General features: G+C 40.1%; 1 protein-coding gene across 2 annotated transcripts in view; it reads right to left on the bottom strand.

The window, feature by feature from the left end:
- Positions 1-13,928, bottom strand: part of Ep300 (E1A binding protein p300) — a 72,349-nt gene that overhangs the window by 26,865 nt on the left and 31,556 nt on the right. For both annotated transcript variants that reach the window (XM_028871214.2, XM_037197691.1), the window contains exons 7-12: positions 12,471-12,564; positions 11,765-11,905; positions 9,349-9,466; positions 5,523-5,697; positions 4,023-4,100; positions 3,040-3,149 (exon numbers count right to left, since the gene is read on the bottom strand). In XM_028871214.2, coding sequence (XP_028727047.1) covers positions 3,040-3,149; positions 4,023-4,100; positions 5,523-5,697; positions 9,349-9,466; positions 11,765-11,905; positions 12,471-12,564 — 716 coding nt within the window. The remainder of the gene's footprint in view (positions 1-3,039; positions 3,150-4,022; positions 4,101-5,522; positions 5,698-9,348; positions 9,467-11,764; positions 11,906-12,470; positions 12,565-13,928) is intronic.

Here is a 13,928-nt window from a genome sequence, read left to right as displayed (position 1 = left end):
CAGCTTGTTCTACAGAGTGAGTTGCAGACAGACAGAGCAGTTACACAGAGAAACCCTGATTGTAAAAACAAAACAAACAAAAGGAGCAACAAGACGCTTAGAATCTAGGAAGCAACTGTTCCTTCATCACCCTTGCAAAAGACAGTTCTCTGCCTGGAGGAGCAAGGACCTCTAGCAAAGTATAAAAGCTGCTAAATATTGAAATTCCAAACATGGGACACTACCGGATTCTGTCAGCTTTAGTATTTATTGCTTTTTTATTAACAATTTTATTATACACACACACACAAAAACATACACGTCTCTGTGAGTGTTTGCCACATATGTGGATGCCTTCAGAGGCCAAAAGAAGATATCAGATCACCCATAGCTGGAGATACAGGCAGATCGGGCTGCCCAACATGGGTCCAGGCAACTGAACCTAGGTCTTCTGGAAAAATCAGCAGATGTTCTGCACCAGTATCAAGTCACATCCAGCTTAGTATTATAATCTTAAAGAAAGTATGAAATGGGGCTGGAGAGATGGCTCAGCAGGTAAGAGCACTGACTGCTCTTCCATAGGACCCAGGTTCAATTACCAATACCCACAAGGCAGCTCACAACTCCAATTCCAAGGGATCTGATACCCTCATACAGACATACATGTAGGCAAAACCCCAATGTACATTAAATAATTTTGTTTGTTTGTTTTCTCGAGACAGGGTTTCTCTGTGTAGTTTTAGGGCCTGTCCTGGATCTCGCTCTGTAGACCATGCTGGCCTCGAACTCACAGAGATCCTCCTGCCTCTGTGTCCCAAGTGCTGAGATTAAAGGCGTGTGCCACCAATGCTTGGCTAGATAAATAAATTTTTAAGAAATTTTAAGAAAAAGTATTAAGGTAAATTTGGCTATAAATCCTTAAGTGTTCAATAAATTAAAATACCATTATTCATTAGGAATATTCTTAACTATATTGGAAACGATGACACATATGAATTCAACTAAACTTTGACATATAGTGTCATAATTCAGCCATTAATTGACTAACTACAGAATTGTATTTATTCATGATATGATGACATCTACTTTCAAAATTACACTTGTTTGGATCCATATGCCATAGCAGGAATGGGAAGGTCAGAGGACTATTTACAGAAATCAGTTCTCTTTTTGTACCAGATGAGTCCAGGAGAGTGAATGCGGGTCATAAGTCTTGGAACAAGTGTCATTTTTAACTGAGCTATGTACCTAGGCCCACGCAATTTTTAAAAATTGCATTTATGTATATATGCATTTTCCCCTGAGACAGGGTCTCTGTGTGCCTCAGGCTGGCCTTGAACTCCGAGATCTGCACGCCTCTGCCTCCTGAGTGCTGGGATTAAAAGCAAGCTCCATCACCAACTGCAGGAGTAACTCCACAAATGGAATTTCCATTTGCTTTGTTTTTTAACAGTGTGTAAGTCTGCATGTAGATGGATACTAGGTAGGCACTGTGTTAATACAAATGAGAAACATTTCCCATAGGCTTGGGCATTTAAACACTTTGTTTCCAGCTAGTGGTGCTATTTGGGGGAAGAGTATGAAAGCTTCAGCAGGTGCAGCCTTTCTGGAAAAAGTATGTCAGTATGTGTGGGCTGAGCTTATAGCCTTATTAATTCCCTTTCAGTTCAACTGATCTGTTCCTTGTTTGTGGCTGAAATGTGCTCTCTCAGATTCCTGCTCCTACTGGCACACCTTGCATACCATTATGACTATCTAGACCCAGGAACCATAAGCGAAAATAAAACTATTCCTTCAGCTGCTTATCGTCATCATATTTTATCATAGCAACAGGAAGGTACCTTCCACTTTCTCTCCATATTATTTTTCTTTTAAAAATTTATTATTACCATTATTTTTTTAAAATATATTATGTGCAAGTTTTCCTTGCATGTATATATATGCACCACATGCATGTCTAGAAGCCAAAAGAGGGTATCATATTCCCTAGAACTCTTTATAGATGATTATAAACCACCATATGAGATGTTGGCACAACTGAACCTGAATGCTATGCAAGAGAAACAAGTGTCCTCCAATTCATTTTAGAGACAGAGTCTCATATTGAACCTAGAATTCACATTTTGGGCTAGCCCATGAGCTCCAGGGAATCACCACGTTTAGCAAAGGAGTTATAAGTGTGTGCCACCATAGCCTGGCATTTATGAGCTGCTGGGGATATGGATGCAGTTGCTTATGCTTTCACACCATCTCCCCAGCACCTCTGTGTGATTTTCAGGCAAAACAGAGAAACAAAAATTTATTATGCTGCATTTTAATTTCTTCCATTCTACTTCTTTTTGTATTTAGCCCAGTGTGATAGCACAACCTTTAATCCCAGCACTTTGGAAACAGGAAGAGACAGGCTGGTCTACATAAAGAGTTCTAGGGTGGTTGGGGCTACATCGTGATATTCTGTGTTAAAAACAAACAAAAAACTGAACTTATTCCCATCTATAAGTAGATACATACTCCTTAAGTGGAATTTGGCATGTTTTGTGGTGTTTTAGGTACCAACCCAGTCCTGTACAGGTTAAACAAGTGCTACATCCCACAGTATATACTCAGCTGTAACTATGTCATATTAAAGACCAAACACAACAAAACTGTAGCATTAAAAAGGTCTCAGGCTGTCAAGATGAGTCACAAGTAAAGGCACTTGTCACCAAGCTTGACAATCTTGACTTTGACCCCTGGAACACACATGGAAGGACAGAGCTGGTTCCTGTAAGTTGTACTTACTCAGACTTCTGAATGAACAAGGAAAATACACACAATTACTCACAGAATAAAATGTTCTGCTTAGACAGACACAAACGTTTGTGGTTTTTTTGAGACAGGGCTTCTCTGTTTTATAGTCCTGGCTGTCCTGGAATTCACTCTGTAGACCAGGCTGGCCTCGAACTCTACCTCCTGTGTGCTGGGACTACAAGCACGTGCCACCACCGCCAGGCTGGACATTAGTGTTTTTGAAGTAATAACAAAGAAAGATTTTTTTTTAAGGTGTATAGGCAAACTAACCGGATTTAGAGCTCCAGACTGTGCCAACTGTCCATGGTGCTGAAGAGGAGAGGGTTGCCGGGGTCCAATAGGGGGCTGAGGCATATTCATCTGCCCAAACTGATTCAAACCTGTGATCACATGCAAAATATTACATTTCAATAATGTTGCTGAAGTTAATAACAAGACTTAAGTTTTAAGGTACAATTCTCATTTGCCCAGGAACAACAAAATAATATTGAAACCCTGAATCAATTTGTTTCAATCACAACAACCAAGCAAAGTCATTATTGCCTCCATGAGGATGTCAGGTCCCCTGGAACTGGAGTTACAGTGTGGGCAGCAGCTGGGAATTAAACCAGTGTCCTCTGGAACAGCAGTCAATATACTTAATGTTTATTACTATTATCACACAACACACTGTGCTATTTATTTCTCCAGCTTGGAGCAAAGGCATTATTACTAAGTTACTGAACTAAATTTACATCATGTAGTAAATTACTACATTGTTTGTTAACTTTGAAATAGTATCACTCTACAGTGCTGGCTAGCATGGATATCCATCTATCCCCACCCCCAAATGCTCAGACTCAGTCAATAAACTGATGATGATTATTGTACTGATTTTTTTTTGAGACAGGGGTTCATGATGTAGTACCAGCTAGCCTGGAATTTATCATGAAGAACAGGCATGGTTTGAACTCACAAGCGTTCTATCAACCTGCCTCTGACTCTACAGTGCTAGGATTAAAGGTGAGCACTATCACACCTGGCAATTAGTTGGTTTTCAATGGGTGCTTGCTTATTTACTATGATCTACTCTTGGATCTGTCAGCCAACCTATTCATTGTCCCTTCTTTGATGATTTCCAATACAAGAGATTTTCAAATTTCCAAAGCAGATAATTATGGGACTTGCTGATGAATTAAATCAGGAACTAGGGTCAAGTGTCTGTTTTACATTAGGGATTCTTACAATCAACTATGTATTTTTTCAAAACGTACCAGGTTGTGGAGTTATCCGAGGCATCATCTGGTTTGGCACACTGCCACGGATCATAGCTGGATCAGGTAGAGGACCATCTGGAATGGAAGTTAGAAATAATTAGATATCTCCTTGCTTCTTGAAAACAACGAAATCCCATGAAATATTAGTAATAGCTTAGAGAATCTCTAGCCTCAATCTCAAAGAACAAAGGCTTTAACTGGACAAGAGTAAGAAGAAAGAGCCTCCATATTATATCAGACCATTCATTCTGTGCTTCTTAAAATATATCATTGAGGCTGAGTGTGGTGGTGCATGTCTTCAATCCCAGCACATGGGAGGCAGAGGCAGATGAATCTCTGTGAGTTCGAGGCCAGCCTGGTCTACAAAGTGAGTTCCAGGACAGGTTTCAAAGCTACACAGAGAAAGCTACACTGTCTCAGAAAACAAAACAAAAACCAAATATATGTATTTATATTTATATATAAATAAATTTTAAATGAGGTTAAAATATAAATATATTAATTTTGGTATCTTCTTGGATTCCTCTTCCAAGGTTTCAAAAGGGCAGAGAAAGAATAGTTTTGCTGGGCCAGTAAGAAGTTACTTTTGAACCTGGCAACCTGAGTCTGATATCCAGGACCCACAGAATGGAAGCACACGCCTTTAATCCCAACACTTGGGAGGCAGAGGAAAGAAGATCTCTGAGCTCAAGGCCAGCCTGGTCTACAAAGTGAACCCCTTTGTGGTGGTTTGAATGAGAAGAGCCTATATGCTCCTATGTGAATGCTTTGGCCTCCAGAGCGTGAACTATTTGGTAAAGACTAGGAAGTATGGCCTTGTTGTAGTAAGCATGGTCTCACAGAAGAACATGTATCACTAGGGGTAAACCTTGAGGCTTCAAGTCTCTCTCTGCCTGTGGTACTCCAGTACCAGAAGTTTGCTTCCCACCATGATGATTGCAGACTAACCCTTTAAAACAAGATGGTGGATGGCAGTGAAAACATGTAAGCTTGGCCGGGTGGTGGTGGCACACGCCTTTAATCCTAGGACTCGGGAGGCAGAGCCAGGCAGATCCCTGTGAGTTCAAGGCCAGCCTGGTCTACACAGCAAGATCCAGGACAGGCACTAAAACTTAAAACTACACAGAGAAACCCTGGGGGGGGGGGGGACGCAAAGAAAAACATGTAAGCTGCCATTCCCTAGTTGTTACAATTTCAAAGGCTATCTTGGGCAGAGAAAATAATAGTAATTATCAGGATACATCAATATCATATCCAGAAACCTTATATTTTTCCAAGTTTTAAAAAGTAGAGGTATTATTTTATTCTATATTTCTTTTCTTCAAGACAAGGTTTCTTTGTATAGCCTTGGCTGTTCTGGAACTTCCTCAATAGACCAAGCTGGCCTTGAACTCACAGAGACCCGCTGCCTCTTCCTCCCAGTGCTGGGATTAAAGGTGTGCACCACCGCCCCCCTGCTTTCTTTTCTTTATATTAAGTATAACAAAAAGTACTTACTAGTAGTCATTCCTGGTTGTTGCTGTCCCATGTTAGGTCCAGTATTCATAGAAACTGGAACCATGCCAGGAGCACTTGGTAGCATGTTCTGTTTCTGTAGTCTAGTCCTTCGTTTCTCTTCTAGTTCTTTCTGAATCTTATAGATCTTCTCAGCTAGGAGGTGGTAATACTCCGCCTTGAAATAAAATTTAAGTTAGAAAGAAGAAAAAACAGGAACTGAATAACAGAAAAACTGTACCAAGACCAAATACTGGTTTCATTGAAAATGCAGACAAGAACTAAAATTGGCTATAAGAGAGGCAGACAGACCTCTGAGTTTGAGGCCAGCCTGGCCTACAAAGTGAGCTAACGGACAGACAGGGCTACACAGAGAAACCTTGTCTTGAAAAAAACGAAGTAAAACCAAAAATAGGCAGGAAAGTATGAAGACTCGAGTGTATCACACTTGCAATAACACGTGACTAGTAATTTTACTATGACATGACAAAATAAAATTAACTTCTATGACTGTATTTACCAAATACAAACTGGCAATTTATAAAGAACAGAAAGAATGACCTATACTTTACTACCATTTTTTTTAAATGTTCATTTATTTATTTATTTTTTGCCTGCATGTACGTCTGTGTGAGGGTGTCAAAAGCCCAGGAAAAAGAGTTAAAGACAGGTATGAGCTGTCATGTGGGTGCTAGAAATTGAACCTGGGTCCTCTGAAAGAGCAGCCAGGGCTCTTAACGCCTGGGACATCTCTCCAGCTCTTACTACCAATTTTTTGGTTTTTTGAGACAGGGTTTTTCTATGTAGTTTTGGTGCCTGTCCTGGATCTTGCTCTGTAGACCAGGCTCAGAGTTCCGCCTGGCTCTGCCTCCCTAGTGCTGAGATTATAAAGGCGTGCACCACCACTGCCCAGCACTACCTGTGGCTGGAGTTTTCTCCAGTCCTGCCTGGCCCGCAGCTGCTCAGACCCAAATAAACACACAGACGCTTATATTAATTAAAACTGTTTGGCCTAATGGCTTAGGCTTCTTGCTAGCTAGACTTTACACTTAAATTAACCCATAATTCTTATTTATGTTTAGCCATGTGGCTCGGTACCTTTTCCCAGTTCTGCCTTTACATCTTGCTTTCTCTGGCTGGCGACTCCTAACTCAGCCTTCCTGTTCCCAGAATTCTCCTCTCTCTTTGTCCAGCCTAAACTTCCTGTCTGGCTACTGGCCAATCCGCACTTTATTTATTAACCAATCAGAGGAAAACATTCACAGCATACAGAGCGATAGCCACAGCATTTTTTTTTTCCCAAAAAGAAATGTTTTAACTTTAACATAGTAAAATTACATATAACAAAACAATTATCAATCAAGAATTAGAGTTACAGGGCTGGAGAGATGGCTCAGAGGTTAAGAGCACTGTTTGCTCTTCCAAAGGTCCTGAGTTCAATTCTCAGCAACCACATGGTGGCTCACAACCATCTGTAATGAGATCTGGTGCCCTCTTCTGGCCTGCAGGAATACGTGCAGACAGAACACTATACATAATAAATAAATTAAAAAAAAAAAAAAAAGAATTACAGTTACAGTATCTAAGCTATTTATAATATCTAGTCTATTTGTATTTGGCAAAATTAAAGAAGATATCCTATCTATCCTATATTTGTGAATTTAAGGTTTCATATCTAACTTATCTTTTTATCATAACTAAGGAAATTATAACAATCTCCAACTACATCAAAGACTTCAGAAGCATATAATATTACCTAAGAAATGGGAGGACACAAGCAACTTTCCGGAGTCTTGCGAAGGTAGACAGAAACAGCTGGCAGCCTGGACAGTCTACCTTTTTTTTTTTTTTTTTTTTTTTTTTTTTTTTTGTTTTTTGAGACTGGGTTTCTCTGTGTAGCTTTGCGCCTTTCCTGGAACTCACTCTGTAACCCAGGCTGGTCTCAAGCTCACAGAGATCGACCTGGCTCTGCCTCCCAAGTGCTGGGATTAAAGGCGTGCGCCACCACTGCCTGGCATAAAGTGACATTTTGTTTGTTTGTTTTGTTTGCTTTTTTTGAGACAGAGTTTCTCTGTGTAGTTTTGGATCCTGCCCTGGAACTCACTCTGTAGACCAGGCTGGCCTCGAACTCACAGAGATCTGCCCAACTCTGCCTCCCGAGTGCTGGGATTAAAGACATGTGCCACTGCCCCCTTCTACCAATTCTTAAAGCTCAATTTAATGCAAAGAAAATACTGCTTGACATAAATATCAATAAATTGATTCAGTACATTCTATAGAAGACATCAAAAACCACTAACAATGAGCTGCTTTTTTTTTTTTTTTGGTTTTTCGAGACAGGGTTTCTCTGTGTAGCTTTGCGCCTTTCCTGGGACTCACTTGGTAGCCCAGGCTGGCCTCGAACTCACAGAGATCCACCTGGCTCTGCCTCCCGAGTGCTGGGACTAAAGGCGTGCGCCACCACCGCCCGGCCAATGAGCTGCTTTTTAAAGTAAGTCACACATGAACATAATGTATTATAAGAAAATGAAACTGGACATTGTAGCAAACAACTTTAATCCCAGCACCAGGAAGGCAGAGGCAGGCAGATGAGAGTTTGAGGCCAGCCTGATCTACATTTAGTTCCAGGACAGCCAGGGAACGCAAAGAAACACTGTCGGTGTGCATATGCATGTGTCTGTGTCTGTGTGTGAAAGAAGAGTCTGAGAGACAGAGGGTGATAAAATAAAAAGAGGTAAGATAATTTATATACACTTAAAGACATTGCTCTGCTAGCATTTGAGATATAAAGACTCCGGATCAAGAGTTCATTCAAGTCTAGCCTCCACCCACTTTGAGACCAGCAAATTTTACTTCCAACTTTGTCTCAAACAAAATGAACTGCTTTGTTATTTGGACTGTTCAGTACTAGGAAGATGTAATAGTAAAACTATAGAGAATCCTCTCAAGAAAACCAGCATTGTTTGTTATGTTGTAGGAGACAAGAAAATTTACGTGCTTTTTTTTGAGAGACAAGTTCTCAGTATGTGGCCTCAAATTTATACAGACTTGTATGTCTCTACCTCCAGAGTACTGGTATTAAAAGTATGCACCACTGCCGGGAGGTGGTGGCACACGCCTTTAGTCCCAGCACTCAGGAGGCCCAGGCAGGTGGATATCTGTGAGTTAGAGGCCAGCCTGGTGGTCTACAGAGCAAGTTCCAGGACAGGCTCCAAAGCTACACAGAGAAACTGACTCCACAAACAACATCAACAAAAAAGTATGCACCACCAAACCTTACCAAGACCAGAAAATTTAAAACTCAACTGTTGCAGATTATTACATTGTTTATGCTGTGGAATATTTGTTTAATGATGTAAAGATGTTGTATTCTTTGATGTTACATTTGTTAACTCTGTGAAGCTGTGTTACTTTGCTTGTCTAAAGCACCTGGCTTCTCTAATAAAAACAGGAACAGCCAATGGCAAGGCAGTAGAAAGGATAGATGGGGCTAGCAGGCAGAGAGAATAAAGAGGAGTATCTGGGAAGAAAAGGATCTAGAAGCAAAAAAAGAGGACTCCAGGGACTAGCCATCCAGCTACATAGTAAGCCACAGAGAAAAAAGTAAAGAAAGGTATACAGAAATAGAAAAAGACAAAAGCACAGAGGCAAAAAATAAGATGGGACAATTTAAGTTAAAAGCTGGCTAGAAATTAGCCAAGTTAAGGCTGGATTCATAAGAAAGAATAAGTCACTGTGTGATTTATTTGGGAGCTGGGTGGTGGGCTCGCCAAAGAGCAACAAGTAGTCAACAGACCCACTTCAGAAAAGCGAAAAACTTCTTGCTCACTCTATTGTTTGCAGATTCATACATGTCCCCTTCTACTTTACGAGCATATGCAACAAGGTTTTCCATCCGTCGGTCTTTTAAAGCAGCAGGATCCGGAGTGGGAAATATGGCTTGAACACTGGAACATAATAAAACAGTACCACTGTAATAACATGTCAGCTTTACATACACTCACCACAGTAAAACATAATACTGTGAAGTTTACCCTAACCAATACTGACTGGTCCATTCACAAAATATAAAATTCTCAGTCAGGCGGTGGTGGCGCACTCCTTTAATCCCAGCACTTGGGAGGCAGAGCCAGGCAGATCTCTGTGAGTTCGAGGCCAGCCTGGGCTACCAAGTGAGTCCCAGGAAAGGAGCAAAGCTACACAGAGAAACGCTGTCTCGAAAAACCAAAATAAATAAATAAATAAAATCCTCATTCTTTTTCTGAAGTTGTTTGTTTCATTAAGTCTCAACTATATTTATTTATGTGTTTTACCTGTATGTCTGCATCATGAGTGTGCAGTGCCCATAGAAGGCAGAAAATGGGATCATATACAATAGGACTGGAGTTACAGACAGCTGTGACCTGCCATGAGGGTGGGCTGGTTTAGGACTTGGGTCCTTGTCTCAGCAGCCATCGTTTTTAAGCTATCAATAAAGACCCTAAAATACTATACTTTTCAAAATTTACCAACAGAACAATGTCTGCCTAGTTTTGCTCTTCTCTAGTGGTGTGCCTAATTTTGATCATGTTCATGATCAGTTCTGTGTAGCACTGGCTGTCCTGAAACTCACTCTGTAGACCAGGATAGCCTTGAACTCACAGAGATTCGCCTGCCTCTGACTCCCAAGTGCTGGAATCAAACGCCTATGCCAAGATTCCCATCAAACAGTTTTATTAAAGGAAAGTTGATGTTACAATATAAAACAATATTAACTTAAAATTTTTTTAAAATGATAATCAAAAGGTTCTTATAATCATGAAAAGTAACCCCATAAAAATACTTTCTGGAGGGCTAAAGGGACCCTTAGTGATTCAGAGCAATTTCTGTTCTTTCAGAGAATCAAGTTTGGCTCTCAGCACCAGTATTAGCCAGCTCTAGTGGATCAAACACCCTCTTGTTATCTCCGCACGCACTCATACCCACATAGCATAAATTCATACAAGAACATATAAGCATGAATTAAATACTCTCTCTCGTCTATGTGATTCTACATGTAAAAAGTTGTACTGTGCCACATAAACAGAGAAAACTGGACTTTTCTTCCAGTATCACGAGCCTTTAGACATTTTTGCTCTTTTAAATTTATTTACCTTGTTAAAACAAAACCCAATAATTATTCAAAAAAATTTTAAGAACTTGTAAAGAAGGAGCAAAAAGAAAGCAATTCTGCTATCATAGAAGTTTCTCACTCTATAGTTGGGTGTGGTAGCCACCACCTTTAATCTCAGTACTCAGCAGACAGAGGCAGGAGGATTTTCCAATTTCAAGGCCAGTCTGGTCTGCATATCCAGTTCCAAGACAGCTAGTCCAAGAGACTCTAACTCAAAATACAAAGAAACAGTTTCCCACTGCAGTAATTCCCTGTAAAATATGTGGCAACAGGATTTTATTCCATTTTAAAAATGTGTGTGATAACTTGCATAAGCATGTGCAGGAGCCCTTGCATCCACGAATGTTTGATCCTCTTTTACCTCACCACCACACCTAGTTCATGTGGTAGTGGCGATCACACCAGGATCATGCACCCTGGGCAAGTACTCTGGCAACAGTGCCAGATTCAAAAATCAAAACTTTTATTCAAATTGTTTAATTTATTGTTTGTGGGTATAAGGCACAGCATTGGTGTAAAGGCCAGTGCATATCTTCAAGAGTCAGTTTTCGCCTTTCTACCATGTGAGTTCAGGGGTGGACTTGATGGCAAGAGCCTTTAGTCACTGACCCATCTTACAAGCCCCAAGTAACTAAAAATTAGTTACTATTTACTGAAACTGGGCAGATAATTTATATGTTAGTGATGAAAGCCTTGTAAAATAATGTTAAGAAAGATGGAGAAGAAGAAAGCAAAGAATAAAATAGAATCAAGAACCAGGCATGGTGACAGACAGATGCATACAACAACCCCAAGTATGCGGGAGGTGAGGGAAAAATAATCAAGAATTCAAGGTTAGCCTGGGCTATATATAGCAAAACCTTATCCCTCAAGACACAAAAAGTAAATTATCAAAGTATCATCAGCCTGGCTATACAAAGGTTGTGTCTTTGGTGGTAACATGCCCAGCAATTTTGGAAACATTATTGACACAACAACTCTTTTTTTTTTTCCATTTTTCTTTATTATATTTTCTACTTACTCCACATACTATCCACAGATTCCCCCCCTCCTCCTGACACAACAACTCTTAAGAGTGACACGCTTTACTTACAGTTTATGAACAAGGTGGTTTCGAAGATCCTGAGTAATATCTTCATGCCATTGTTTCCGAATTCCAGTACTAGATGGCTGAGCTGCTGTTGTTGGCAAAGGACCCAGGGAGGCCACACTGGCATTTTCACTCATCATTGGGCTTTAAAAAAATGAGTGGTAAAATAGTTTTATTGAAGAAGTACCAGAGACATGCTTTACTTAGAGCTAACAGTAATTACTGCGACGAGTAGTGACTGAGTATTTGTTTAAAGGGCATGTGTATGAGACTACATGTTGTTTGTGTGTATACCTCAGTAAAGAAAAGTGTTACATTTCCTCATGAAGGATGAGGATGAACTCTTGTATTTCAAAAGCCAAGTCATGTCACCATGCTGTATTGCCATGGTATCCACCTAATACCAAGGCCTTTGATCAATGGCTTAAAGTAACACTAAAAGAAACATATTCTTTGAAAACTTCATACACCTGCACAGTATGTTCTGATAGTATCCTTCATCGAAGAATGGGATGGAGCTACAACATTGTAGCTCCCTCTTTCTTCTGGAGGGGTACATACTAACCCATGTAAGTGACACAAATGTCAAATAAGGTTATGAATGGACACCCTGCTCCTTTTCTTCCTAAAAGCTATCTGCAAATCAAGGAAACTAGATAAAACACTCAAGGAATTCTTAAGTATCTGAAGGGACTCGGCACAAACTTACTTTTGAGAATTTATGGCTGAATGCAACATGGAATCAGAAAGAAGATTCGGTGTCTGAACCCCGACACCTCCATTTACACCCATAGGACTAGCACCTAAAGTAAAATAAAGCAAAATAGGGAAATAATAAATAAAAGTCACCATACAATGAATACCATGAACCAAGTGAAGAAAACTGTCAAATTAGAAAAACAGCACATTCATTTAGCAATGCAATTAACAACACAGAAAAACTAACACTTGAAGCAACGTCACCAACCAGTAAGAAAGAAGAGGCACAGGAGTTGGAAAAAAGGCTCAGTTGGTAGTATTGCTACACTAGCATGAGGGTCAGAGTCCTGATCTCACGCACATACACAAAATACAGTGCTCAAAAGTCACCCTAGTGCCAAAAGGGGTGGTTGCCAGACCTTACTGGTGGCACACATTTTTATTCCTAGCACTTGAGGTAGAAGCAAGCAGATCTCTGTAAGTCAGAGGTCATCCAGGTCTACTTAAGTAAGTTCCAGAACAGTCAGAGCTACATAGCGAGACCTTGTCTTAAACAAAAACAAACAAAAAATATTGGAAGCAGGAAAAGAAAGCTCAGAGGTTAAAAAAAAAAAGCAAAAAAAAAAAAAAAAAAAAAGCACTTGTGTGCTGTGGTGGCGCACACCTTTAATCCCAGCAGTGGGGAGGCAAAGGCAGACGGATCTCTGAGTTTGAGGCCAGCCTGGTCTAAAGAATGAGTAGGACAGCCAGGGCTATACAGAGAAACTCTGTCTCAAAAAACAAAAACAAAAAAACAAAAAAAAAAAAAAAAAACCTAAATAAATACATAAAAAGTTGCCCTTGAGAATCTTGGTTCAGTTCCCACACTCAAAGCCATACAAAATTCCAATTCCAAAAATCTAATAACCTCTAATTATCTCAAGCTCTACATGTGATACATATATAGTCAAGCAATCAGAAACACACAAATCCAGATAAATAAAACATTAAAAAGAAAAACTAAGAATAGATAGCTTAATATGTCAAGTGCTTGTCATGGTAACATGAAGTCCTTTAGATATCAGATTCCCAGCACCTATGATGTGATATGTGTACTTGTAATATCAGTGATGGGAAAGCAAAGAGAGCCCAGTCTCTGGGACTCTGTGGCATGTCAGCAGAGCATAAAGAGCATGCTGAGGGGTCCAGTGAAAAAACCTCTCTGAAAAACACAAGGTGGGGCTAGAGATATGGCTCAGTGTTAAGACACAAGCTGCTCCCCCAGGGGACACCAGTTGGTTCCTAGCACCCATGTCAGATAGCTTACAACAACCTGTAATGTAAGTCAAGATTCAAGAGTTCTGACCTATTAAGGGCACCTATACTCACAAGCACATATGGACATGGACACACATACATACATGTAATTAAAAATACTAAATGTAAAAAATTTTTTTAAAAACAACACAGAGGTTGGAGACCATAAGAG

This window comes from Peromyscus leucopus, chromosome 20 (assembly GCF_004664715.2).
Source record: "Peromyscus leucopus breed LL Stock chromosome 20, UCI_PerLeu_2.1, whole genome shotgun sequence".
NCBI classification, from domain to species: Eukaryota; Metazoa; Chordata; class Mammalia; order Rodentia; family Cricetidae; genus Peromyscus; species Peromyscus leucopus.
This window is presented reverse-complemented; position numbering and strand designations above follow the sequence as displayed.